Below are 25,957 nucleotides of genomic sequence, written 5' to 3' on the forward strand. Positions count from 1 at the left end.
GCAGGCAGCCCACTGGACAGGAAGCAAAAGCAGCGTGCAGCCTGACAAGCGGCCAGCACGTCCGAAAATGACTGGAGGACTGACTGAAAATAAAGGTTGTGGGCTTCTGATTACAGCCTGGAGATGTTGAGAGTCAAGAAAAGCATTGTTTCCATCCTCAAGAAAAAAGCTGGATAAACTGGAAATTAACTTTTCCTGAACTGACCAGAGAAGTGAAGTCATAGGGAAAACTAACCAGAAATCTTGAACAAGCACCTACTGGAAGAAGCAGGACGCCAGCACAGGTACCATGGGCCAGGAAAGCCAGTCAGAAGGCTCAGCGAGACACTGTTAATGAACCGCTAAAGGCCTGGCGTGGACAGAGCGGGAAGGCTCCTGGGGGCTGCCGTCCACACCATGCAGGCTTTTCCACCAGGAGAAGGATCCTGAGGATGCCTCTTGGGGCTGGTTGGGAGGGGACCAGAGGAGAAGAGCACAGACTGCAGTGCAAGGGCAGGGATGGAAACCCCCACAGCTGGGGTGGGGGCAGGCGGAGGACAGCAGCCGCCAAGCACACCTCCCCCCAGCCTCACCTACCCCATCCCTGCCAGAACCAAGAGCCTTCGGAGCGCACAGTCAGATCCGAGGACCAGGAGTGCAGAGGAGAGGTCTGGCCGGGGGGTGGGGTAGGGGAGACTCATTGACTCCATCTGGAAGATGAGACAGTCTTAGGATAGAACAAACCTGGAAGGAAAAAAGAGGATCTTGGATGGAGCCCTGAGCGATTCCATTCTGTAATGGTCAAGAGGGAAAGGAGGAAGCAGCAAGTGGAACTGATCTAGAGCTGCCATGAGGAGGAAGGAAAAGCAAGTGAAGAGGGCGGAGCCCACCTCCAGGCCGGGAGCCAGCAGCTGGAATTAAAAGCCAAAGATGGGGGACTTCCCTGGTGATCCAGTGGTTAAGACTCCAAGCTTCCACTGCAGGGGGTGCGGGTTCATTCCCTGGTCGGGGAACTAAGATCCCGCAGCCATGCAGCTCGGCCAAAAGCAAACAAACAAACAGCAAAAAAAGACAAAGATGACTCTGGCCCTGCCCTCAGGGTGGGTGTGCTACAGTGAGAAAGGCCAGTAATGCAGACAATTCCAGCAGCTGGGAGCTGGTGCAGCCAAGGGGACCACAGAGCTGGGGGCACAGATCCCAAACTCAGAGGCCCCTCAGGGCTAGAGAGAACCGTCAGCACCTCCATCACACACCAGAACTCAGGGGACACTCAATACAGCTTCATCTCCTTCCAGCCTCCATACTCTGTAGCCTCAGAAAAAACCCAGGTTTCAAGCAAATCTTCTTAAAAATCACATATGTTTATGAAAGCCTCAGGCACCTAGGAATTATAAAGAAAAAGAGAAATCTTCTGACATTAAGATTCCAACCACCTTTGTCTTTGATTTCCCTGTAACTCAGGATGAGTCACTGTTCTTTAAAAAATAAGACTGAGTTTCCCAAAAATTAGTTGTTTCCTTTTGAGGAGAGCGGCAGACCAGGGCAAAGACACTCAGTGACGCCCTGCTTTCAGGCACAGTCATTGGGGAAAGAGACAGGTAGGAAAGGGAACACAGAAGATTCCCCAGCGACGGCTCTCAAACCAATCCCCGGCCACAGTGATAGGCCCAACCATCTGTTATCAAGAAGCAAAACATAATGAAATGCCAAAAGTAAATATGGCTTTTTTTAACCCAAGTCTCCAACTCTGGACAAAGAACTGAAACGATCTGAACTTGCCAGGCAGAGTCTGTCTTTAGCTTAACAAACAAGAGACATTTCAGGTAAGAAGAAATGCATTTTTCTGTGCAGAGCATAAGAAATTCTAATAGCTCACCAAACTCTGGACCAGCTCCTAAATCCTGTGCTGCAAACACCCAGAGGCTTTCTGCCACGGGGAAGGGTGGGAAGGACGCCCTCCAAGTAGACACAGCGCTGGCTTTCTGAATCCTCTCCTCTCCTGCCCACCTGGCTCCCTCCTGCTTAAGACCTACGTGCCTCACCCTTGAACACTCACACCTGTCACCTACCACACCAGGTGAATCTCGGGCTACCCCTCAAACCCGGCCACCCACCTTCTCCCAACAGTCTCCATCACATCAACCTTTTTTTGAAAAACTTTCAGGGACTCTCCAGTATCTTCCAGTGAAATCTGAGTTACTTCCTTCGAGTCTCAGGCCTTCTGCAGCCTGCCTGAGCCAACTATTCAGACCAGGATCCCCTCCTTCTCCTGAACTCCCAACCGTGCCACCTCCACCCCTGCCCACTGCATCCAGCTCACCCCACAGTCAGGCCCTGTTTGAGGGTCCTGCATCCAGAAACCAGCACCTGGCCGTCCCCACCCACACAGCTCTCCTCTCCCTGAACTCAGGGTCAGGACCACTCAGTTTGGCTTCACAACATGCCTTTCATCCTCTCAACTCAATAAATATTTCCTGGGCCAGGCCCTGTGCTGGGAGTAGAGAGACGAGATGTGAAACAGTGACAGCATTCACTGTGCCGAGGGGAAGCAAGGCCATGAGTGAGCACGAGGAGGGGCCGTGAGGGCTGAAGAGAGGAAGTGATGAAGTGGGGACTCAGCAGGCAGAGGCAGGATGGACAGACACCACCAGTGGAGGAACAGGCCTAAACAATGTTTCCGAATGGCCGAGAGAGATGGCAGGTGTGCAGCAAGAAGCCATCCTGACCAGCCATCTCCAGGCCTTCCTCCCTTTTATTCTCTTGTCACTTGGCTGTGGAAGAAACAAGGTTGTTTGTAGAGTTAACCGCAGCCTGAAATGGAGTAGCTTCTCGGTGTTCCCGTTGGCCGAATTCTTACAGACTGGTCCTTGAGAGCTGGAATGCTAATCAGCCTCAGCTGTGACTTGGGGCAACGATAACTCATGGGAAGGGTGTGTTCTCCCATCAGGAAGAACGTAATGCCTGCCTGTCTCCTATTCTGCTGTGTGGACGCTCATGGTCTCAACCCATAATCCATTAGGAACTGCAAAGTGGCGGGTTTCTAATTCTATTCTCCCTTCTCACGTGTTAGCGGGAATACTTCTATAAAGAGAAACTGCCCTCGTCAACTCTTAAGGTTGTCCCACCGTACACGTGTATGGAGAGGCAGAGTACTCATTACCTCTCACCTTCAAAATAATGAATTGGTTCCCCACCATTCTCCAGAAGTGGACAGCTCTCTCCAGCAACACTAAGAACCCAAGACTGAAACGCAGGTGTCACCCCTGCTGGTGCTCAGATTGCCAGCGGCAGCCTCTTCACGCTGGGTCCTCCTTCACAGCTTCCATAAATTCATTCTGACAGCTTCCCTGCTGTAGGTTTCACAGGATGTTCCCAGATCACCTCACCATAGACACTTCCTGCTCCAGACCTGCAAGCAAGTGGCCACTTCTCCAAGGCCATGGTGTGGGCACTAGGTCTCTTTCAACGCCATGATGTGGGCACTAGGAATGCTCACTGCTGCTGGGCTGAGGGTTCCTAGGCCTTGCAGTAGATACGGTAGATATAGATAGATAGACAGACAGACAGAGAGACAGATGATAGATAGACAGATCTTTAAATACCCCACAATTTCTTAGTGATAACTTTTATTTAAATTCTAGACTACAAGGTTTTTACTTCATCTCTATGATTTGACATCAGTTACTCTTCCATATGAGAATCCTCGCTCAGGACCAGATTCAGATGCCAGAATTAGATTATCACAGAACTGATCATTTACTTGATTGCACGTTCACACACGTTTCAGAACACCAAGGCCAACGCTATCTCTGCCACAACAATCACTGAAAACGATTTAAAATCACTTTTGCAGAGGGTGGCATCACCACTGTGGCAGAATAAGAGTTTTCTGCCGTCTTCTCCCCCAAAGAACACTGTATTAGACCATCACACACACGAGAGGGCCTCTGTGGAGATCCAGGGGTCCAGCAGAGAGGGCCCAGCACACAAAAATCTGAGACTGGATGCACAGAAATGGTCGGGGGCACGGCCTGGCTCTACTCACGTCACCCTCCCCGAAGGCGGCAGCTCAGCACCCAGAGAGACCGACTCAGCCCAAGACTCCTCCCTCGGGAGCTGAAGGAGGCTGGGGGGGTGCACCGTGCGTCCTCAGCTGTGCAGGACACGTGCCGAGACATACACTTCTCTCTTGCCCCACCCAGAATCCTGAGGCCCCAAAATGTCTCCAGGGTCTGGTTTTAATTCAGGATACGATTAAGGAAACCACACAGCATCTGACTGTTAGATCTCTTCCATGTCCTCTAAGCCAGAACAGTCCTCCCACTTGTTTTTACAAAATGGAATCATCTACTTTGTAGAGCTGTTGGGAGGATTAATAGAAATAATGCAAGTAAAGTGGCGGGTCCAGGCCTGATACGCACTATCTGACAGTGCTCGGCAAACACGGGTTCCCCTCCGTCGTCTGCAGCCCACACTGGACCCAGTGTCCCGCTCTGTGACAGCTACATTGATTGCTGTAAGACTTTTAAATGGCATCCAGCTTCAGTAACCATAGTTAATGTGAGTGCCTGCCTAAAAAGTCAAGCAGGTCCACAGGGGTCCCCAGCTGGAGGTCCTGAAACGGTCAGACCAAGCGCCACCCATGGGGCATCTCCCAGTTGCAAGAGGCCGCAAATGAGCCTCTGCCACTGAGTGTACAGCTGTCTCCAAACAAGGGCTAAAGCACAGGCTCCCGGTTGCTCAGACTGAACTCCACGGGACAATGCATTATCCACCGACCAAACTCTGCAAAGGTCCTTCATGGGCCTTGCTGTCCAACTTCTTCCTCTACAGAACTTGCCCAGGCATGGACATTAAGATTCTGTGTCCAGACTCTACAATTTGCTACTTAAATTGTGCATTATCCACAGAGAGGGCATCTCACTGAGAATACTGTAATTGCCAGACCACCAGATACATTAATGCAAATTTATGTAAAAGGATATTACTTTAATGCACAATAAAAAAGTATACTCTAATTCTATTCTACTATAAATGCCATAAACTACAACACTATTACAAAAATAAAAACACATATATCAGCACAAAAAGAAGGAGGGCATCTCATCAATGATGACCATGCTCGACTGCATACCTGTGCTGTATCTGCCTGCCTGGAAACTAGGCCAGCCTCACATTTACAAACCACTTGGTAAACCTAATTCTAGCTCTCTTTGATTTGGTTTTATTTTAAAAGACAGAAGAAGGTATTTCCAGACTATCAATCTCAAGCTGCAATTTTACTTTCAGTTTAGAAGGGCAGAGACAATCCTCTAGAACCCCGTAACTAAAGGCAGAAACATAACAAAATATGTCCACATTAAACACAAGCTCAAGGAGCCACCACAACAAAAGCAGCTTCAGTTTCCACCCGGAAGCCTTCCCTCTTCTCTCTCAGGAGTAACCTGCCCCAGAGGGTCAGCAGCCCAAGCCACATCCAGATGATCTCAGCAGGCTGTCCACTGGCCCAGACACACTCCCTGCGGTAACGACTCACCAAGCATCCCCTGGGCAGGTGTCAGGCACCACGGATTCTGCAAAGCCCCTTCCTGGGAAAAGGAAACGTCAGAACCTCTGTCTGTAACCCTCTGTCTACTTACAGAAAGATGCAGTCCAGTGGTATAAAGCCATTTAGAGACAGAAAAAAGTATCCATCTCATCTGATCTTGTTTAAGTTCTGGTATAATGTTAAATCCACATGATATTTTCCATTTCTAGAGTGTCCAACAGTAAACTTATCTTCCTTCCTTCATTAATAATATAAAAAAATGGAATGGTTAATTAAGCATTCCGGAGAGCACAGGAGAGGAAATTCATGAAGTGTGTTATGGCGTGTGTGTCCTCCCAAAATTCCTGTGCTGAAGCCCTAACCCACACCGTGACAGTACTGGGAGGTGGGGCCTCTGGGTGGCCCTTACGGTCAGATGAGGTCAGGAGTGAAGAGCCCCTACAACGAGCTGAGGAGGTGAGAGGAGCCCATGCACTCCTCCCCCTAGAGACACATAGCTGCTCTTTCTTCGATGACACCATCCAGGTACTGTGAATACAGGCCTGAATAAGACAGACGAGGTCCTTCCTGCAAAACTTCTAATGTAAAGGATGGAGGCAGTAGGACAGGAAAAACAAACAAGACACTTTCAAGGAACAGGCGCAGTCAGTGATGCAGGGTGACCCTGCTGCTCCTTACAAGGGCTGTGGAGCCCAGGCTTTTTTCTTCTTCTAGGATACTCCCTGATTCAGGTCCAAGTCACACACTAGCTCTGGGAGGCCCTGCAGGACCCGACTGATAAAGTGAGCTGCACCTCAGTTATATCCCTGAGTCTCAGGGTGTTCTAGCCACATATTTATTTTCCTGGCAACAACAGGCCACAGAATGGTTATGAGGACAGGCTCTGGAGTCAGGCAGCCTGGCTTCATAACCTAGCTTTGCCACTTCCCAGCTGTGTGACCTTGGAAAAACTATACAACCAGGATTTCCCTGGTGGCACAGTGGTTAAGAATCCACCTGCCAACACAGGGGACACAGGTTTGAGCCCTGGTCCAGGAAGATCCCACATGCCACGTAGCAACTAAGCCCATGTGCCACAACTACTGAGCCCGTGTGCCACAACTACTGAGCCTGTGTGCCACAACTACTGAAGCCCGTGTGCGTAGAGCCCATGCTCCACAGCCAGAGAAGCCTGCATAAGAAGAAGGCCACGTACCGCAATGAAGAGTAGCCCCTGCTCGCTACAACTAGAGAAAGCCCGCACAACATCAAAGACACAATGCAGCCAATAAAAAAAAAAGAAAAAATTAAAAAAAAAAAAAAAAGAAAAACTGTACAATCTCTCTATGCCTTGATGTCCCTGTCTGTAAAACGGAGCTAAGCTCTTTATTGGAATATAATTGCTTTACACTCTTGTACCAGCTTTTGAGGTACACCAAAGTGAATCAGCTATATTTATACATATACCCCCATTTCCCCTCCCTCCTGTGACTCCCTCCCACCCTCCCTGTCCGGGCCCTCTAAGGCATCACCCATCATCGAGTTGATCTCCCTTTGTTATACAGCAACTTCCCACTAGCTATCTGTTTTACAGTTGGTAGTGTAGATATGTCTATGCTACTCTCTCATTTCGTCCCAGCTTTCCCTTCGCCCCACGCCCCCCCAACCCCTGTCCTCCAGTCCACTCTGCATCTGCATCCTTATTCTTGCCCTGTCACTGGGTTCATCAGTACCTTTTTTTTTTTTAGATTCCATATATATGAGTTAGCATACAGCATTTGTTTTAAACTAAAAACAGAACTACCATATGATCCAGTAATCCCACTACTGGACATATACCCAGAGAAAACCATAATCCAAAAAGAAACATGTACCATAATGTTCATTGCAGCATTACTTACAATAGCCAGGACATGGAAGCAACCTAAATGCCCATCAACAGATGAATGGATAAGGAAGACGAGGCACATATATACAATGGAATATTACTCAGCCATAAAAAGGAATGAAATGGAGCTATATGTAATGAGGTGGACAGACCTAGAGTCTGTCATACAGAGTGAAGTAAGCCAGAAAGAGTAAAACGAAGCTATTAATAGCACCTATTTCACAGGTTTGCTGTGAGGATTCAGTGAGTTGATCTATGTAAAGCTCTTAAACATTAGCTGCTGTTATTACAGCTGTCCGGGGGGCAGACCATTACTCATTTACCTCTGTTTTCCAAGAGCCCAGACAAGTGCTTGTCTCTAATAAGAGGTGGTCAAATGTCTTCTAATGCAATAATCTGTTATGGGGGGTGGGGGGATATAATATAACTAACACTTGTTGACGCCTTACCATCTTCCAGATGAAGGGCAAATCCTCACGACAAGCATGGAAATGGGTGTTACTGTCATAAGATTCAGGCACAGAGAGTCAGTCACATAGTTACTGAGTTCTAATAACAGAATCCTTTGACTGTCTCCAATAACATCCTTCGACTGAACATGGCCCCCCAAGTTCACATGCTGAAGCCTCAACCTCTGATGTGACTGTAACTGAAGACAGGGCCCGTGAAGAGGTGATGAACGTTACATGAGGCCACAGGGTAGGGCCTCAGTCAATAAAACAGGCATCCTTAAAAGCAGGGGAAGAGACACTGGGCCTGCTCAGCCCTCCAGAACCCGGCCATGCTGGCACCTGACCTCAGACTTCCAGCCTCCAAAAGTAAGAGAAAAGAAGCTCGAATTGTGGCCTCGCTGTCTGTGGTGTTCCCTTGCGGCAACCTGAGCTAACTGAGACACCCCACGATGCCCCACATGAACGTGTGAATGCATGCTCCATAATCGGACACAATGAGTCTATGAGATCTAACCCTAAACAGCTAGCCCCAATCTTATAACAAAAATAAATTACCATTTTCTCCACACTCCATCTCCTTACAGAAATCACCAGACTTTGAAGAACTTTATAATCACAGCTAATTAGATGTCTGAGGGATCACAGCAGTTATGCTTGAAAAAAATGCAGTAATTCCTACATTCCACTAATTTAGGATGACCTCCTGGCAAATGAGCACAAAATAGTAAAGAGTGAATTAAAAAATCGTTTAACTAGAAAGTACTTTTATTACTTTCCCCATACACAGTAACTCACTGGTTAAGCACGTGCCCAGGAGAAGTCTCACGCTGCTCGAGTTAATGGACGACAAGCACATCAGAGAGAGAACAGCGGGGCTCGAGGAATGCTGACTGCTGCCATGTGTCTGGGGACCCGACGTGCTCATCAACATGGGGAAGAGCTTACCGTCACTGAGGTCTTGGAGGAGATTCTCCTGGCAGGAGAAATCCAGCTTCACTTTGATGCTGACGGTGAAAGTGGCCACCTTTCCAGGTTGCAAAGGAAACTGGGCAAGGGTTTCTTCTAGTTTCCAGCTCAGGAAGTCGCCATACAACTTTTCTGCAATGACAGTAACAAAAGTGACAACGGTGATGCCACTGCAGCAGCATGAGACTCAGCAACCCCCCTAGAAAACTCGGATGCGTCTCCAAAAGCAAAGAAAGATGCAAACCATTTAAAATGTGATGGATCAAAGTACCAGAAAATTCCAGAATCACGGCTGTTCCAAGGCCCTCGCCTGTGTCTATGAGCACTGCACCCACGGAGCAGCTTTCTCTCCCGGACAAGAGCCGTGCACTCTCTGCTCTCAAGAACAGAGCCAGAGCTCAACCAGTGCTCTCTGCGTTCTATCACCTTAAAGAGAAACTGATCCACGTTTAGTGGGAAGGAGAGAAGGAGAGAGACCCTCTTCAGGAAACAGGAACACAAAATCAGAAAGGGCCTGGCAGGGGGCTTCCTTAGCTCTTCAGAGTCAGATGGCCCTGTGTTCGATGCCTTTTTGTCTCTGACCACCTGGAGCAGGATGGGGAGTGATGACCTGTCTATGCCAATGTTTCTTCGTGTATAAAATGGGGGCGACAACTCCTACATCACAGGGCTGTTTTACAGATTAAACTGAGTGGTGCCTGCAAAGCACTGTAAAAACTAAAGCTGAAACGTGCTGAGGGAGGAAGGGGCGAGAAGGAGGCAGGGCAGGGCCACCGGCTGTGCCCTTTGGAAGCAGCCATGTCACCCCTGCGGCTCCACCCCCGCCTCATCCACAGGCTGGGAGGAGGGAGTGTGTAAGGCCTAGAATCAAGCCCACTATTAGCACCGCCTTGACACGTGGTGAAACCGGGAGGGCCTGGAACAAGTTCCCCTCCTGCCTCTGCTCCCGAGGACACGGTCCCCTGACAAACCACACTCCTTATCCCGGGGACTAGCTGCAGCTCCTGCTTAGCCCTGAGGGCGGGTCTCAGTTCCCTGCCAGCCAATCACAGCCCTCGTGGGAACCAGGGGGCACCCCGCCTCGCTGACACTACAAAATGCCTCCCACGGTCTCTGGCTTCCCCGTCCCCTGCGTGGTGGACTGGGATCTCACCCACCCAGCATCCAGTGCTGTGTGTCTGTCCATCCTCATGACCCTGGGGCGGGAGTCCCTCCACACCAACGAGGTGAGCAGGAGGCCTTCCCGCTGTCCCTCAGGCCCAGCACATCTGGGTCACCTTCTGCCTCCCTTTAAATGAACCAATCCTCTGTGCTAAATTCCCTCCATCAGAATAAGGCAACGAACACCTGGAGAAACTGAGTAACTTGCCCACAGTCAAAAACTAGGGAAAAGAGCCAGAATTCTAGATCCAAATGATTCTAGAGCCACGACATTCACTTCCTGCATGAAGGCACATCAAGGCAGGGTTAAAACATAAAGTCCCCCTCTTAGGACCCAAAAATCAACTTTGCAAGAGCCCAGTGGAAGACAGAGAGCTTGATCAAGGTCCATATTGAAGAAAAAAGACCTGTGGGGTTTGCTAACGGCAAGAACACAAGGCCAAACTGTGCTGAAAACGCAAAATAAGTTCATGCCTTCCTGTCCAGAGTGTGTTCCCTCCAGAATCGGCCCAGCTCCAGTCAGAACACGTCTAATAGAGCACATTTATCCTTAGGGTATCCTTAAATAGGCAAGGATCAGGGGCGCTGTCCTTGAGAGGTGTTTAGAAACCACATCACATTCACTTATTTATTTAGTTATTCATTGAACACTGAGCCTCCAACGTGCCAGACACTTTCCACATGTGAATCATCTCACTTCATCCCCACAATAACCCAGCAGAGCCATGGTCATTATCCCCCTAGGAAACCAAGGAGATGCACGTCCTGGCTGGAGGTCATCCAGCTGGGCAGCAGAGGACCTGGCATACAACAGGTGCTCCACGAGTATCCACTGCACAGCGGCATCACCTACTGCACTAGTTCACACGGTCTTCAGATGTTTCGTAGACTGATGTTACTACATTATTTCAGACTGACCTAAAGACAGATGCGCAGTTGGGATAAGGATGACTGCACTGTTGAAAGTGCTGGCTCCTGGGAGGTAAGACTTAACAACAACATGAATGATTAATCACCACAGGCCGGGATATCTGGGTGCCTGACAGTAACCACAGATCCAGGGAAAACCTCCGGGAGAGACTGCAACTCAGACAAGACTTGAAGATGAGGAGAGGCCAGGCAGTTAAAGAGGAGTGGGGCCCGCGTGGCTGGCTCTGGACTTGGCGTGTGTGTGTCCACACACCCTTCTGTGTGTGTGACACATTTAATGGACATTACACTCAAACCTCCTCACATGCACACCAGTCTTGCCACCCTCCTCCTACAGAATAATGCACAGAACACACAGATTCTAGAGGTTTGCTGGCAATTGTTTTAGTGTTGAGTATGTGGCAGTAGCCTAATCTGCAAAACACTGATTGAGTTTTACAAACCAACCTGACCTCCAGTCCTGCTGGATATATTGCTCTCTGGGTATTTTGCTAGCACACGACTCCACAATGGAAGTTACTGCCTCTCCTCCCAAAGCACCAATGTTACCATAATCCTCTCGATGACCTAGTAGCTCACATTCTATAAGTATACGTGAACCAGGTTGATACACTCTTTGTCTTTATTTTTCAATCCCGTAGATTAATTCAGGAAGGAAGGGTGTATGAGATACCAGGCGGCATGAAGGCAGAACAGAGAACCGTTTGGGCCCTGCTTGCTGGAAGCCCAGATCCCAAAGCCCCAGGACGACAGCAGTGCGTGCTCACTTCTTTAAACAGCCTCTCCATCTGCCGCAGCAGCTCTGGCCAACTTTTCTATGAAATGCCAATGCCGGCCAAGATACTGAGGCCCCACAAACCCCTCCCCATAAAGATTCCATCGAGCCGCTTCTGAAACACAGGCACCAAGAGGCAAGCACTCACTCACTCAGATCTGCTCCCGTGGATGGGCAGGCACCAGGCGAGGGCTCTCAGCACACCTCCCGCTGAACCAGCACATGTGGGCCCCGACAGGACCTAAGCGGCTTGGGAAGAGCAGTCTGGGTTCACCCCTCTCCTCTTCCCCTTCCCCGCCCTTCACCCCGTGCCCGTTACCACCCTCACGTGCGGCTGCCTCTGCCAGTAACGCCTGGCCCACTAACCCCGTGCGGCCCCAGCCGCCTCCTCCCAGCTCCCCTCTGCCTCTGTCCTCACCCTAACATGCAGGCAGGACGTGGCATGAGCACTAAAGGAGAGACTGAAGAAACTGAGTCTTTTTTCTCCAAGACATTTGTATGGTTTGACCATGCTAAGAAGTAACAAACCACATTTCGCAAGATTTATTTTTTAAATTTTTCCCTGTATTGCCATAATTTTGTTTTTAAGAATTACATTAAAAAGGCATACACAAGCACCTCGGAAAAAGACCAGCCTCCAAAAGTTAGAAAGCTCGGCAGGGAGGGTAACTCTTACTGTAACGCCTTCATGGGCCTTCAGACAGCTTGTTACCGAGCCCCTCCAGTCCTGAGAGTCGCTCAGCTAACAGGCTCCCCTGGGCAACCAGGGGCACGGGAGCCAGCAGGCTCCTGGCTGCCAGAGCTGCCCATGGCCCCCCAGGCTGCTTCTTACCGGCTCACATCTCCTGGTCTCACCCCCTGTGTGACGAGCAGGGTTTCATGCCAGGACACCCTCACTCACCTGGGGGATCATTAAATTTCACCATTCCAGGAAAAATTTGAGAGCAAAGGGAAAATTAAGCTGGTTTCTGAGCAGCTCAAGGAGAGATCAACCCGGAAAACGTGGACCAGGCCCCTGCCCACCTCAGGTGGGGCGTGAGTTTATTTCAAGTCGGCCCTGGCGGTGCTGAGGGCTGGTTGCCCAGCCCCACAGACGCTGCCCAGATGCAGCGAACGTGACGCAAAAGAGCAGCTCACTCCCCACTTGCAGGGAAGGGAACTTAGCAGGCACCCATCACACACCAGGCACTGTGCTGGGCGCCCCAGAAGTGCTACCGCTCATTCTGGAATCACCAGATGAGAGCAGGACTGGGCCGAGGGTGCGCAGGCTGCAGCGTTAACCCACAGGCGCTCAGCAGCCCGCGCGGGCAGCCATGCTGGGTCACCAGCAGCAGGGGCTGGGGGCCAAGCCTGTGTGACTCCACACCCATCTGTCCAGTCACCGGCTGAAAAGAGGCCGTGCTGCCACCAGCCCTGACAGAGGGACCAGCAGAGTGGCAGGAAAGGGACGAGGGCGGAACGGTGCTGGCCGCTCCCGCTAAACACGCAGGCAAACGGCACAGCTCAAGAGGGGACCTGAGGGACTTCCTAGGTGGCGCAGTGGTAAAGAATTTGCCTGCCAACGCAGGGGACAGGGGTTCGAGCCCTGCTCTGGGAAGATCCCACATGCCACGGAGCAACTAAGCCCATGCGCCACAAGTATTGAGCCTGTGCTCTAGAGCCTGTGAGCCACAACTATTGAGCCCATGTGCCGCAACTATTGAAGCCCACCTGCCTAGGGCCCGTGCTCCACAACAAGAGAAGCCACTACAATGAGGAGCCTGTGCACCACAATGAAGAGTAGCCCCTGCTCTCAGCAACTAGAGAAAGCCCGTGTGCAGCAACGAAGACACAACACAGCCAATAAATAAAATAAATAAATTTATAATTTAAAAAAAACTAAAAAAAAAAGAGACCTGAAAACTGCCACCCAGCCCCGCCCCCACCCCCACCCCCAGAAAAGGCCAGCAGCTAAATAAGGTTCGAAGTCCTGCCTTCAGGAGAGTACCGCCTCCACGCTTAGGGTGGACCTAGAAAGCGTGCCAGCTGCTCTGCTCAGTTCCGCATCAAGCTCCACGGCTGAAGAGGGATGCGTTCGGGCCACACGCGAGTCCACTCACAGGGAACGGCTTATTCACCTTATGCTGCCAAACAACCGAGGTATTTACAGCCGAGTAATGACACAGAGGAAGTCACAACGCACGGCCTCCCCCCCCAGCTGCATCAGGACAGAAAGCCGAATAGCTTCACTGTCGGATTTAACATGTTTTTGCGCCTCAAGAGGGGGCCTTTCTGGTCCTCCCTTCATTACTGTGCTATAAAACGCGATGCCCAGAGGGGCGTTTCAAAATCCTATGCCATGATACGCTGTCAGGAATCACAAGATAAACATAAATCAATCCCGTAGCATGTGTCACTCCTTCTCCCCCCTGTGGAATTTAGCTTCCAAAATTACAGTCATTATTTTGACGCTAGAGTTTAGTTTTGTGCCGTGAAGTGGAACTGGCTACCTGACACGGGCAGTAACAGAGCAGCCGGCACGGCTGCTGACCCCGCACGTCTGCGCACCTTTCACGCGTGCTTCTAATCGCAGAGGCTCTGCCGCGACGCTCCGAGAGCAGGAGGCAGCGGGGAACCTCACCTCAATCATCACAGCCATGCGCAGCGGAGCTTCCTGTCCAAAAATTAAACTGGGAGAATAAAGAAACCAAGGGACGTGTACGTGTCTTTATGTACACAGGCGTGGGCACATGTGTGTTTGTATACACACGTGTATCTCAGAAGACTTGTTGAAAAGCAAATACAATACATTCCTCATTTGGGCTGAATTTCAATAAAATTTATGACTACTTACGCTACTTACGTAAAGGCAGAAGTTTGCCTCTTTAACAGCCTACAAATAAAGACGTGCTCACAAACGGACTGCAGTTAGAATCACTCCATGACACAGGCAGATAACCCTGGTCCTGGTGGGGTGGACTGGAAGCGCTCCGCCGCAGGTCGGGAGGCTGCATGCCCCACGAGCACCCACACAGCAGCGCAGACCCAGGGAGGCCCACAGAGGTCTGTGTGGCTCGGTGTCACTGAACCCTACCACACGCTGAACGTGCAAAAGGAGTTTTAAATGAGTGTAAGAACAGGGATTACCACAAGACAGGAAAGCAAGGAAGACAGAGGAAAAAGACACAACAGGAAACTTTTCTTTATCTGAAGAAATGGGGTTATTCAGAGGGGAGGGAGGACGTGACCAGAGACCTGCGAGGGCCCCTGACAGGCAGCAGGACGGGGAGAAAGAGAAGACGTGGAGGCCGCAGGCAGGCCTCCCACACGGCCAAGGCCCCAGGCGCCAGACCCCCTGCCAGCAGGGCGCACCACGAGCCGTCAGCACCCGCAGGCGAGCAGGCCGCAGGCTCTCTGTGCTCAGAGCTGTCCTCAGAGCGTCTGTGTTCTGCACTAACAGGCCCGCCTCGTGACGGCCTGCGTGGCGGGGACTCGCGTCGGCTCCCCCAGCACCTCCTCTATGACAAGCACTCGTCTCAGTCCCTGGGCCCCGGGGCTGCAGCAGTGAGACAACAGGCCACCCCACCCCAAAAAGAGCTAAAACTACTTGAAACACCACTCAGCTGGCATGTGGTGAGTGCTAAAAAGTTATTATTACTATTGAGACGTAAAGAAAGTAACAGGGAACCTGGAGAAGGAAGCACTTAATTCCCTGTGGAAGCGCTTCACAGGGACATACTCACGTTCCCAGCTGAAGACATTTCCCCGTCTTCACATTTATATTACATCATTTACTGATACTGACAGCTTTTTGTACTGTAGAATGTAGTACCATTATTCCCTTTGTATATTCTGGAAGCAGATGGTTTATTTTCATTAACTTAATTCCACATTTAAACGTATAGCAGCTCAGGATGAGAATTAAAAAAGAATGACAGCTTTAATTTTTCACTTGCAAACGTGTTGATTTGAATGGCCGTCCCGTGCTACATGTGATGGAACCAGCTGTGTGATCCAGACACGTCCTTTAACCTCTTCTGCCTTCACTTTCCTACCCACAGAGTGAGGGCAGTAACTTGCCCCCTTGCCCTCGAAAAGACCATGTTGAGAGCTGGGCGGGAGGGTGCCTACTGCCGGCGCGGGGTGGACCCACCACCAGGCTTCTCCCAGGATTCTGCCTGGTTCCCACGTGTTTCCAACCTCTCACAGCACTGCCAGTAAACACGACCGAGGGCCGACCAGGTAAACACCAGAGAGTGGCTGCCTCTGCGGTTGGGCAGGGATCAGCTGAAAGGGCCGTGAGAAGATTTTCTGAGATGATGAGAAAGGTCTATGACAACCTTGATAAGAATCTGGGTGAGGACATCCTAGGCGGTACAGTGGTTGAGAATCCGCCTGCCAGTGCAGGGGACATGGGTTTGATCCCTGCTCCAGGAAGATCCCAAGTGCTGCGAAGCGACTAAGCCCGTGTGCCACAACTATCGAGCCTGCGCTCTAGAGCCCGTGAGCCACCACTATTCAGCCCGTGTGCCGCAACTACTGAAGCCCACACACCTAAAGCCCGTGCTACACAACAAGAGAAGCCACTGCATTAAGGAGCCCGCCCACCGCAATGAAGAAGAGCTCCCGCTCATCTCAACTAGAGAAGCCCGTGTGCAGCAACAAAGACCCAATGCAGCCAATAAATAAATTCACATTTTTTTAAAAAAAAGTTTGGGTGAGACACATGTATTTGTCAAAACTTATTAAATGGTAACTTAAGATTTGTGCATTTCACACCATATACTTTTTACCAAAGAAAAGTAAACAAGCTTTGAACTCTAATGATATGCACACTAAAATATTAATGGGTAAAATGCACAGAAATCTGCAACTTATTTTGAATGACAAAAAAACACAGTGGATCAATGGATGGACAGTAGGCTGGATAGATGTATGAAAAATCAAATACAGCCAAACGTTACAGAACCTAGAGGGTAGGTGTGCAGTGTTCACTGTAAAATTCTCTCCACTATTCTGTGTGTTTGAATATTTTTATTATGAAGGTTTGGAGAGGGAGGGGATGGCTGATACAAAGAATAAGTTCCAGAAGTGTTCAAAAGCATAGGAACACCGAAGGCAGGGTAGCCCAGAAAGCGGGGCAAAAGCTGGACACTGAGAAAGGCAGCACCGAGATTACTGGGACGCAGATGGTCCTCCCGGGGCAGGGGGGGACGGTCTGAGCAAAGGAGCCGAGGCAGAAGCTCATGCGGGGGTGGAGGGAGGCTCTACGGGGAGCCAGCAGCGCATGAGGAACCTCAAAGCGACACCCACCCTTATATCATCGTGACCCACTCACCCAACAAGTGAGAGCGACACAGTCCTGCTAGACCCATCCTGGAAATGAGAACACCCCTCTCCAGGGACAAGCCCTGGGACTGCACACCGACCATGAACCAGGCCTGGAAATAAAAGGGGAGACGCACTTGCTGACTTTGAGAGACTCGCACCTGGCAAGAGGGAGACCAGCCCACAAGCAACAACAACACGGAGCGAAAGGGGCTCCTCAGAAGCCACCCCGGGCCTCTGAGACAACAAACGGGGCCTCAGCCGCCCCACCTAGGAAGGCTTCCTGAGTGACGACAAAGCAGAAGCCCACAGGACCGTTAACTGCAGTGGAGGAGGCAAAGGCACGAACAGGACGGAGCAGGTCAGCTTCTAGGGAGAGGAGACAGTTTATCCTCAAGTTTACAGAGACAGCATGGATGTCCAGGAAACGGAAACTAGTTCCAACGATCAATGTAACGAGAATTTAAGGGGAGACGTGGCAAAAGATGAAGATAAAGCTTGGGGCAGAGGCCAGGGATCCGGGCCTGGGAAGCCAGGACAACAGGGGTTTCCAAAGGAGAAAGGCGCAGATTTGTGCTTCAGAAAGAAGCAGCAGGTTTGTAATGAATAACGGATACACTGTTACCATTTGGGTTTGAGAAAAGGAAAAGATATTTTCCAGTTGCTAAGCTATGAAGGCAAGGTAAATTACAGGAGATGTGAAAATTTTTTACTATTATATACTCTGCAGTTTTCTGTCATTCAATTAGTTCGCTTGTTCAAACATCAACCAACCCCTATAACCAATTAATTAACTTCAGATTACCAGATGAAGGGATTTTGTGTCAGGCAGGCATTTTCTACCTAATCCGTACATGTTTGCTCCTGAAAACAGGAGGGAGAGGGAAGAAAGGCTGAGATTAAGGTGGGATCATCAAAATTCCCCAAAGACTCAGAGACACAAAAAGCAATGACTATAAAAGAAAAGAATGATTAGGTGAACCACACTAAAATGGACTTGTGTTCATCCAAGGACACAGCTGAGAGAGTGTAAAGGCAGCCACTGAGGAGGAGGAGGTAGTCACACCACACCTTCCCAGCAAAGAACCCACACTCAGGATCAAAGACATCCTGCAGGTCAAGAGAGAGGGGCAGACAGAGGCAGAGAGACACACACACAGAGCCAGAGAGAAGCAGAGACACAGACGGCAGAACACCCACTGGAAGAAAAGGACAAAGCGCTGCTACGACAAAGGACCCGAGTATCCAAAACCACATGGAAGGTGTTCCACTCTGCTGGTCCCCAGGAAATGCGCATTAAACCCAGTGCTAGAGCATTACACCCCACCCCCACCCCCGCCACTGTAGATAAAATGACTACGGCGGCAAGTAGCAGAGAGGACTCGGGGCGGCCGTCACTCTCACGCGATGACGGCGTAACTGGAGTTTGGAAAAGCAGCTCTGAAGCCGGACGCCTGCAGCCCCATCGCCCAGCACCCGATCCTGGGGGCCCTCAGGCAGACAACGGCCTCGGCTCACCAGAGCCAGGAACCCTGAGGCAGCACCGACCTCAACCAGAGCCCAGGTGCACCCAAGCTCCCACTGGATGTCTGGCTCACCTCGCTCCTCCATCAAAAGCAAGCAAACACCCCAAAGCCCCACCAGCTGGCTCTCCCTGTTCTGTCTTTGTCTTTGGTCTCCCCAGACGGCATAATTTCTCTAACTTTGTTAAATGACTTGATTTTATTTCCACCTCCTATTCTCTGTGCTCTCCCCTCCTCCTGTACAACATATCCCCCCCTTGATCAGCACTGCTCACCAACCACTAACAGATCAGGTCCTCTGCCACATGCTGCCTCCCTTAATTCTCAGAACAACTTTTCACGGTAAGTACCACCTCCCCTGCTCACCCAGGAGGAAGCTGAGGCATGTGAAGGACAAACGGTGAGTAAATAGTGAAGCCAAAATTTAACACAGGTCTTATGACCCCAAGTGATGTGTGCCTTAGAACTAGGAAAGAGCATCTGTCTTTAAGAGGGAGTGCACAGGCTCTGAGTGTTGAACCCACAGAAAAGACTGGGCTGGACGGATGGTCCCAGGTGGTAATGCTTCTGAGCCTCAGATGCTTCTCCTCATTCATTCCGGGATTTGCTTCCCCAGGATATGACCAGTGTTTGGGGCACAGTGGATACACAGGTGCGTTCTGTGCTCTATCTTCCTTTGCATGTTCTTCACGAATAATTAGGACAACAATTTCACAGAGGCGTCAAATTAAAAGCAGAAGAAATTTTTAGACTTTCTGAACACTGGTTACCTAAAGTGTCTCTTCTGCAAATAAAAAAGATAAACATTTCTGGGGTCAAACCTACTTAAAAACCCTACCTTTGGTGGTGAGAATTTTTGAGGTGACTTCCAGTTTCTCCAGTGGTTCCATCCCAATATTTTCCAGTTTCACCACAAGGTGCTGAGTTTCTCCATTGTAAAGCTGGACTGACACGTTAGTAGATATTTCGTCACCAGAGGAAGGTTGCAATGAATGTGCAGACCTAAAATAACAGTGATAATTAGAACATATTTTAGAAAGACAGAAAGAAACAAAGAAAACCAATGGCATTTTAGAATTATTCACATCACCACACAAGCATTTCAGAAACAGGAACTAGGGAGCCTCGCCTCTAACATGGAATCAGTACCCAGCGACCAGGAGCTCAAGGGCAAATCGCCACACGCTGAGTGCTGCCTACACGCAGACGCGCCTTGGGTCACTGACATGTCATCCATGAGCTTGCTCTCACGGGCCTTACTCTCTCATGCACGTGTGAAGCATAAAAATACTTAATGACTGGATTATGGTGAGGACAAAAGTGAAACAATGAATTAATTCAAATGATCTGTGAGTGTTCTGCTCTCTTGAAAAATTTTTTAAATCTCATTCTCAGAAGCCTATTTCCCAACGGCTTCATGGGTGAAGTCTGTGAAACATTTAAAAAAGAACTAATACCAATCCTCCAAAAACTCTTTCAGAAAACAGGATCAAAACCTTGCCAATTCATCTTATGAGGGCAGTGGTATCTTAACAACACAGCCAAAGACAACACAAGGGAAAACGGAACACTAACCCTCACGAATACGGGTGCGGAGTTCCTCGACCACATAAGCAGCAGTCACATCTAGCGGTATATAAAAAGGGCTGCAGACCATCACCAAGGGGGGTCTCTCTGAGGAATTCAAGGTTATTGACAACTGAAGATGAATTAAGGGAAAAAAAGTCTCATGCTCGGAAATGCCTTGGGAAACCCATAAGTCTAAGAAGAAAGCTTAAATGAACCACTTCCAAGGATGACATAGGAACTGGAGGAAAAGAGAGATGAAAAGTACGTACAGTAGCCTCCACATCACAGGTAAAGTCGACAAGCAATGCTGGCAGCTCCTGACGTGACCCAGGGCAGCTGGCAGGCCCTGGTCGGAGGGGGCCCTGGACCACACGGGGGTGCAGCCCAGCGTCCGGAGGCCCCGAGGCGCGCCTGACACTTTCCTGAGGCTCCAGCACTACAGCCCCAGGCTGAAGCTCCTACCTGAGCCCTCCTGACTGTCACTCGATCCACAGTGCTCATCACCCTGGGGTCTCCTTCCCAACCCACAGGCAGCAAACCCACCTCCAGGCAAGGAGGTCACCAGTGACCACAGAGAAAAGGCTCCGGAGGCACAGCCAGCCAACAACGAGGGAGGTGCGTGTGGTAGGTGGGGTTAAAAAGCACATCCAAACCACACGTTCCAAAAATAACAGCATAAAGAATCATCGTGAATTCCTTTGCATTTTGTATCTTTAAAGTTGTTCATGGGTCAAGAAATAAACTTTCTCTGTCAGGGAAGGAAAAGGACTCCTGTCTTCACTATAAATGACTTCTTCCCACATTTTAGCACGTAGTCCTCAACAGAAAGCTGTCTGTAGTCAATGTGAATTTGCAGACAAGGTGTTTGCAAAAACTAAAACACAACTGAGGACTTCCCTGGTGGCGCAGGGGTTAAGAATCTGCCTGCCAATGCAGGGGACAAGGGTTCAATCCCTGGTCTGGGAAGATCCCACATGCCTCGGAGCAACTAAGCCCGTGCACCACAACTGCTGAGCCTGCACTTTAAAGCCCGCGAGCCACAACTATTGAGTCCATGTGCCACCACTACTGAAGCCCAAACACCTAGAGCCTGCGCTCCACAACAAGAGAAGCCACTGCAATGAGAAGTCTGCACACCGCAACAAAGAGTAGCCCCCACTTTCCGCAACTAGAGAAAGCCCGTGCACAGCAACGAAGACCCAACACAGCCAATAAATAAATTAATTAAAAATTTTGAAAAAATAAACAAATAAATAAATAAAACACAGCCGACACAAATTACTCTGCCTCTCAAGCAAAGAGGACGCCAGCCTCTCTGGGATGGTGGGAAAAGAAGGAGGGAGAAAGTCAGGCCAAAGGCCTGGCCCGGACACAGACGCTGAAAGCAAAGCGTCCCACGCGTCAGAGCCCTGAGCAAGGACGGGACGAGGCTGGCACTGAAAAGGGGCCCATTAAACAAGTGACTGAGCTTTTAAAACATTTCAGAAAATGCCAAGATACATTTTATAAAAACAGCCCAAAGGATAAATATTAAAGCATTATTCATAGCAAAAACTGAGACAATCCCAAATTCCAAAAGCAAGGAAATGAATGGTGATGCGATTTTGAGATATCTTTATGATGTACTTTATTAAGCAATCAAAATAGAAACTTTTTAGCTTATGTTATATGTTTTTGCAAAAGGTAATCTATGATACTAAATAAAATGTAGTATGATCACCACTCTTCCAACATATTTTTTTTCCAATGGATGGATAAACAATGGAAGGAAACACCAGAAAGCATTAATAGTAATTCTCTCTGACACTTCCGTTTCTTCTTTATGCCTTCTGATACTGCTAGAGAGAGAGAGAGAAAAAAAACACTATTTTTTTAGAAGATAAGACTTTTTCTTAAATTCTCTAAAACCTCAACTGTTTCTCACAAAAATTTTGATTCCAAAGGTTAATTTCACATTTTGCTCTGATCTTGGTAAGAAACACTTCAACCTCGTTCCAGTTTGCTGCAAGCAGAGCACGGCCTATTGGCTACCTTGATAACCAACAATGTTCTGGTCGTAAGGGTCCCAGGTTAACCCAGACACTTGGAGCCCCTGGACAAGTGCTGAACAGCACTTCCCAGGTGCCCCTTTGTCAGCGAGCAGACCCAGCACCACGTGGGCTCTACCTGGGCAGAGAGGTGCTGATCTGCAGTCTGGGCAGAGCAGGGATGACTTCCACTGTGGAGCCACTGGTCTTCATTCCCGGGAGGCTGTCCAGCAAACAGTCGCTAAAGACACCAAAGACCGTGGTGTGGTAGCCTGGGGACAAAAGGCAAAGCTTCACCACCTGGAAAGGGTTCGTGAGACACTCACACCTCAAGGAAGCCCCAGGGGTGACAGGAGCGCAGGGTCCCTTTCTGACCTGAGCTGAGATGCAGGCCCCATCGCCTGCCGGGCTCACCCACAGCTCCCGCACTGAACCCCAAGACCTCAGTTTCCTCGCCGGAGGTGCGAGTGGCACCTGTGTGCCCACTTCACAAGGCTGGCTGCTTCCAAGCGACAGTGTATAAACTATAAATCTCACACAAGTTAATAATTAGTGTCTCATCCATTTACTAATTTGCTTTTCAAATTTATCTATCTCCAAAATGAAAATGATAGCTTGTATTCCTTTCCAGGACATAATGAGACTTAATAAGTATTTAAGAAAAATGACTCAAAATCTTCTGCTGAGAGATGAAAGTTCAGGAGTCAATAATTGTTATTATAACTGTTCCATGATATGGCAAGTCTGCTCGATGTGTACGAGTACTATAATTTAAGATTAGCAAAATTTCCATGAAAAAAAAAAACCCTCCATGGGTTAGATAAGCACTTGAAGTTGTTTAAGCAAAGCTTTAAAGTGGCTTTTGAAATTTTGAGATAATTATTATAAACAACATTCCCTGTATAACAACATCAAATAATACTCGATGGCTAAATGCCTAGGGTGACAACTTTTCTGCATTCATATTAAACGGCCACACACTCAACAAGAAGCAAGCTGGTACCTGACACAGCCAGGGGCCCTGATACAAACAGGCCCCGATACAGCCTCACCAATGCGCCCCTTTACCTCCTACAGTTTCCAACTGGCCCCTCAACTTAAAGTAACTCCAATTCACAGTACCCACATTTCCTTCTTTTTAAAGAGTGTTCCTTCAAAGACACCTTTAATTTAACTTGCAAACATTTTCCTCCCCAGAAACCCACATCTGGCGCAATGCCCCCTCATACTGTTTTTCTATGAAACCAGACAGGATGTGCCTTTGGCTGCTAAGAAACTTTGTTTCCAATTTCTTAATTAAAATCAGTCATTTTCCTTTTCTTGCCCATTGCTGAAGATGACTGCAAATAAACTGAAAACCTGATGACAATGCTCTGTTACATCCAGTGACACTTCACACATAAGGCTCCCCAAACAACGGACACCAACCAGTCTGTCCCAGGGATCTCTGTCCCCGAGGGCTGGCTACTCATCCGTGGACGTACTGGTCCTGGGCTGTGTGTCGCTCTGAATCAAGCCTTTCGGTCCTGGCTACTTCCTCTCTCATCTGTGTCCTTGGCTCTCTGCCACCCACAGCTGGGGTCCGACATCTGCCATCTTCTCCCTGGAACTACGGTTGGGACTTCCTGCCTCCAGTCCTGCCGGCCTCCAGCCCATTTCCACACAGCAGTCTGGAGCAGCTCTGAACCAGCCGTCAGACCATCTTTCTTCTCTCTTCAAATAACACAGCAGCCGGCACCACCCTCAGGAAGGTTTATGAGGCCCTCTGGGTCGACCCCTCTGTCTGCCTTCCCAGCCTCGTCACCACGCCCCTCTGCCTTGGACCAGTTATTCTGAGCCCTTCCCCCACACACCCCTCAGGCCAGCTCCCTCTGCAGCCTGTTCTCTCTTACCACCTGGTAAGTAAGAGCCTGAACCAGAAGTTCCTCCTGCCTGGATCCCCCCTACTCCTCGCCCACTCATTCAGATAACTCCTAGTTCACCTCCAAACCTCAGGGTCACGTGTCAGAAGTCCTGCCCCATCTCCCTCCCCTTCTGGGTCACCCCTCCCCCACCTCTCATAAGCTTGGGCCTATCTCAGCACTGCCTACAACACCCTTTACCCAGGAAGGAGGTGGGGAGCGGTGCCAAAGGCCACCAGGCAGTGAAGCTGGACAAAAACTGAAACACCTTAAGCACCGGATTTCGCTGGGAAAACAATGCCAGTGGCCTTGGTAACAGCAGGGTTGGTGAAGTGATGGCTAAACCCGGGACGCAGTGGGTTAGAGAACTAACACAGAGGTGGGAGAGTGGATTCAGCATGTCTGAAGAGGTCTGCTCGGAGGAGAGACAGCAGATGAGGCCACAGAGAAGGGAAATCGTGGGCTCGGGGGGTGGGGGCTTAACTGCAGTGAGAGAACCTTGGAGAGTGTTTGCACATCCAGGGAAGACAGACGGGAGTAAGGAGGGCGCCCTCCACACCCTGCACACGCGACACGGTTTGTGTCACATCCCAAAGAAGCGCTGCCCGTCATGACCTGTTAATGGGTGAGGACCCAGATGCTGGGCAGCACGGGAGGTGGCAGCCCCCACCCCCCGAACCTCCTTACCATTCACAGTCATCGTCCCCGTCGTCTGTGGGACCCCAACCAGCGTCACTGGGTACAGACCAGACTCAGCCGGGAGGGAGAGCGCGGCGGGGAGAGACTCGAACTCCACTCCACTTGTGAGAAGCCCCTGGAGCAGCGACAGAGACGCCAGTGAGCACGGCCCCACCCCAAAGCCAAAGCCACTCCCGGTCAGCAACCTGTCAGCAACTGGTCAGCCCCCGAGCACCGTGTATCGCCCACAGGAAAGCCCTGGGACTCTCAGAAGGAAAAGACACATTAGTGGCGCTTATAAAAGTCCCCAGGGAATTGCAGAGCCTGCCTAAGAGTGTGATTAATATCCAACGTTCTCGGAACCGACAGCACCCCTGGCGCTGAGCAACAGTCCATCCTTACTATCAGCCCCGCTTGATATATTCTTAATATTTGTTCTGTTTTGTTTTACCAAGTTGGAATACAAACAAAAAGAAAATAAAATATTTTATTTACAAATGAAAAAGCATGAAGTACGGAAACTGATCGTCAGTTAATATCCTTCCAGTGCAACCATGAATTATCAGTTGTTTTCACCAAGCGCCAGGCCCTGTGCTCGTCAGCAGACGAGACAGGCTCCCTGCCTCTGGAGCTGCCCCCACGACGGCAGGGCCTCTCAGCACCCAGGACCTCTCCTCCTCACTGTGACAGAGGCCTCGTCCACGACAGCCAGGAGAAGAAAGAAAGAGCACGAAGGCGATCATTCACACACACACAATCTGTGGAAAACCCTACGGAACCCACGAGGAAACGTGAACTAACGAGAGCATTTAGCTGAGTAACAAAGTCAGCATTAAAAAAGCAAAAGCGTTTCTATGATCTAGCAATAAACAAAACATATTAGAAAATAAAATATTACGAATACCATTAACAAGACATCAAAAACATCCCGTATCTTGGAATAAGTCTAATGAGTGGTACGTGAGATTCCTGCGCTGAAATCTACAGAAGATGGCTGAGATACATTAAAGAAGACCTAAACGAAGGAGGAATCCTGGATTCTCCCCAGGGGAGCTGTCTTCTGCAGCGCTATTGTCAAAGCAGTCCTGAAACTAGTTTAGATCTGCCCCAGGAGAAGCAGACGAGAAGTGTGCTGATGTTGCTGTGAGCCCAGGTTCTCACACTGGAGGAAAGGACGCTGACGTGGAACAGAGGAAGGCGTCTCTCTAATCCTACGGAGACAGGTTAGAATTGGAGGGATGGCTGTGAAGTCAGGATTTATGAGGGCCGTATCT

At 49.7% G+C, this 25,957-nt stretch overlaps 1 protein-coding gene across 4 annotated transcripts in view; it reads right to left on the reverse strand.

Annotated features, from left to right (window-relative positions):
* The window catches only part of TRAPPC9 (trafficking protein particle complex subunit 9), a 490,667-nt gene that overhangs the window by 347,220 nt on the left and 117,490 nt on the right, over window positions 1-25,957 (reverse strand). For all 4 annotated transcript variants that reach the window (XM_057735071.1, XM_057735068.1, XM_057735069.1 and 1 more), the window contains 4 exons: window positions 24,693-24,819; window positions 22,244-22,376; window positions 19,347-19,510; window positions 8,792-8,944 (listed from right to left, as the gene is read on the reverse strand). In XM_057735071.1, coding sequence (XP_057591054.1) covers window positions 8,792-8,944; window positions 19,347-19,510; window positions 22,244-22,376; window positions 24,693-24,819 — 577 coding nt within the window. The remainder of the gene's footprint in view (window positions 1-8,791; window positions 8,945-19,346; window positions 19,511-22,243; window positions 22,377-24,692; window positions 24,820-25,957) is intronic.

The sequence above is a fragment of the Hippopotamus amphibius genome, chromosome 5, assembly GCF_030028045.1.
Source record: "Hippopotamus amphibius kiboko isolate mHipAmp2 chromosome 5, mHipAmp2.hap2, whole genome shotgun sequence".
In the NCBI taxonomy this organism is placed as follows: Eukaryota; Metazoa; Chordata; class Mammalia; order Artiodactyla; family Hippopotamidae; genus Hippopotamus; species Hippopotamus amphibius.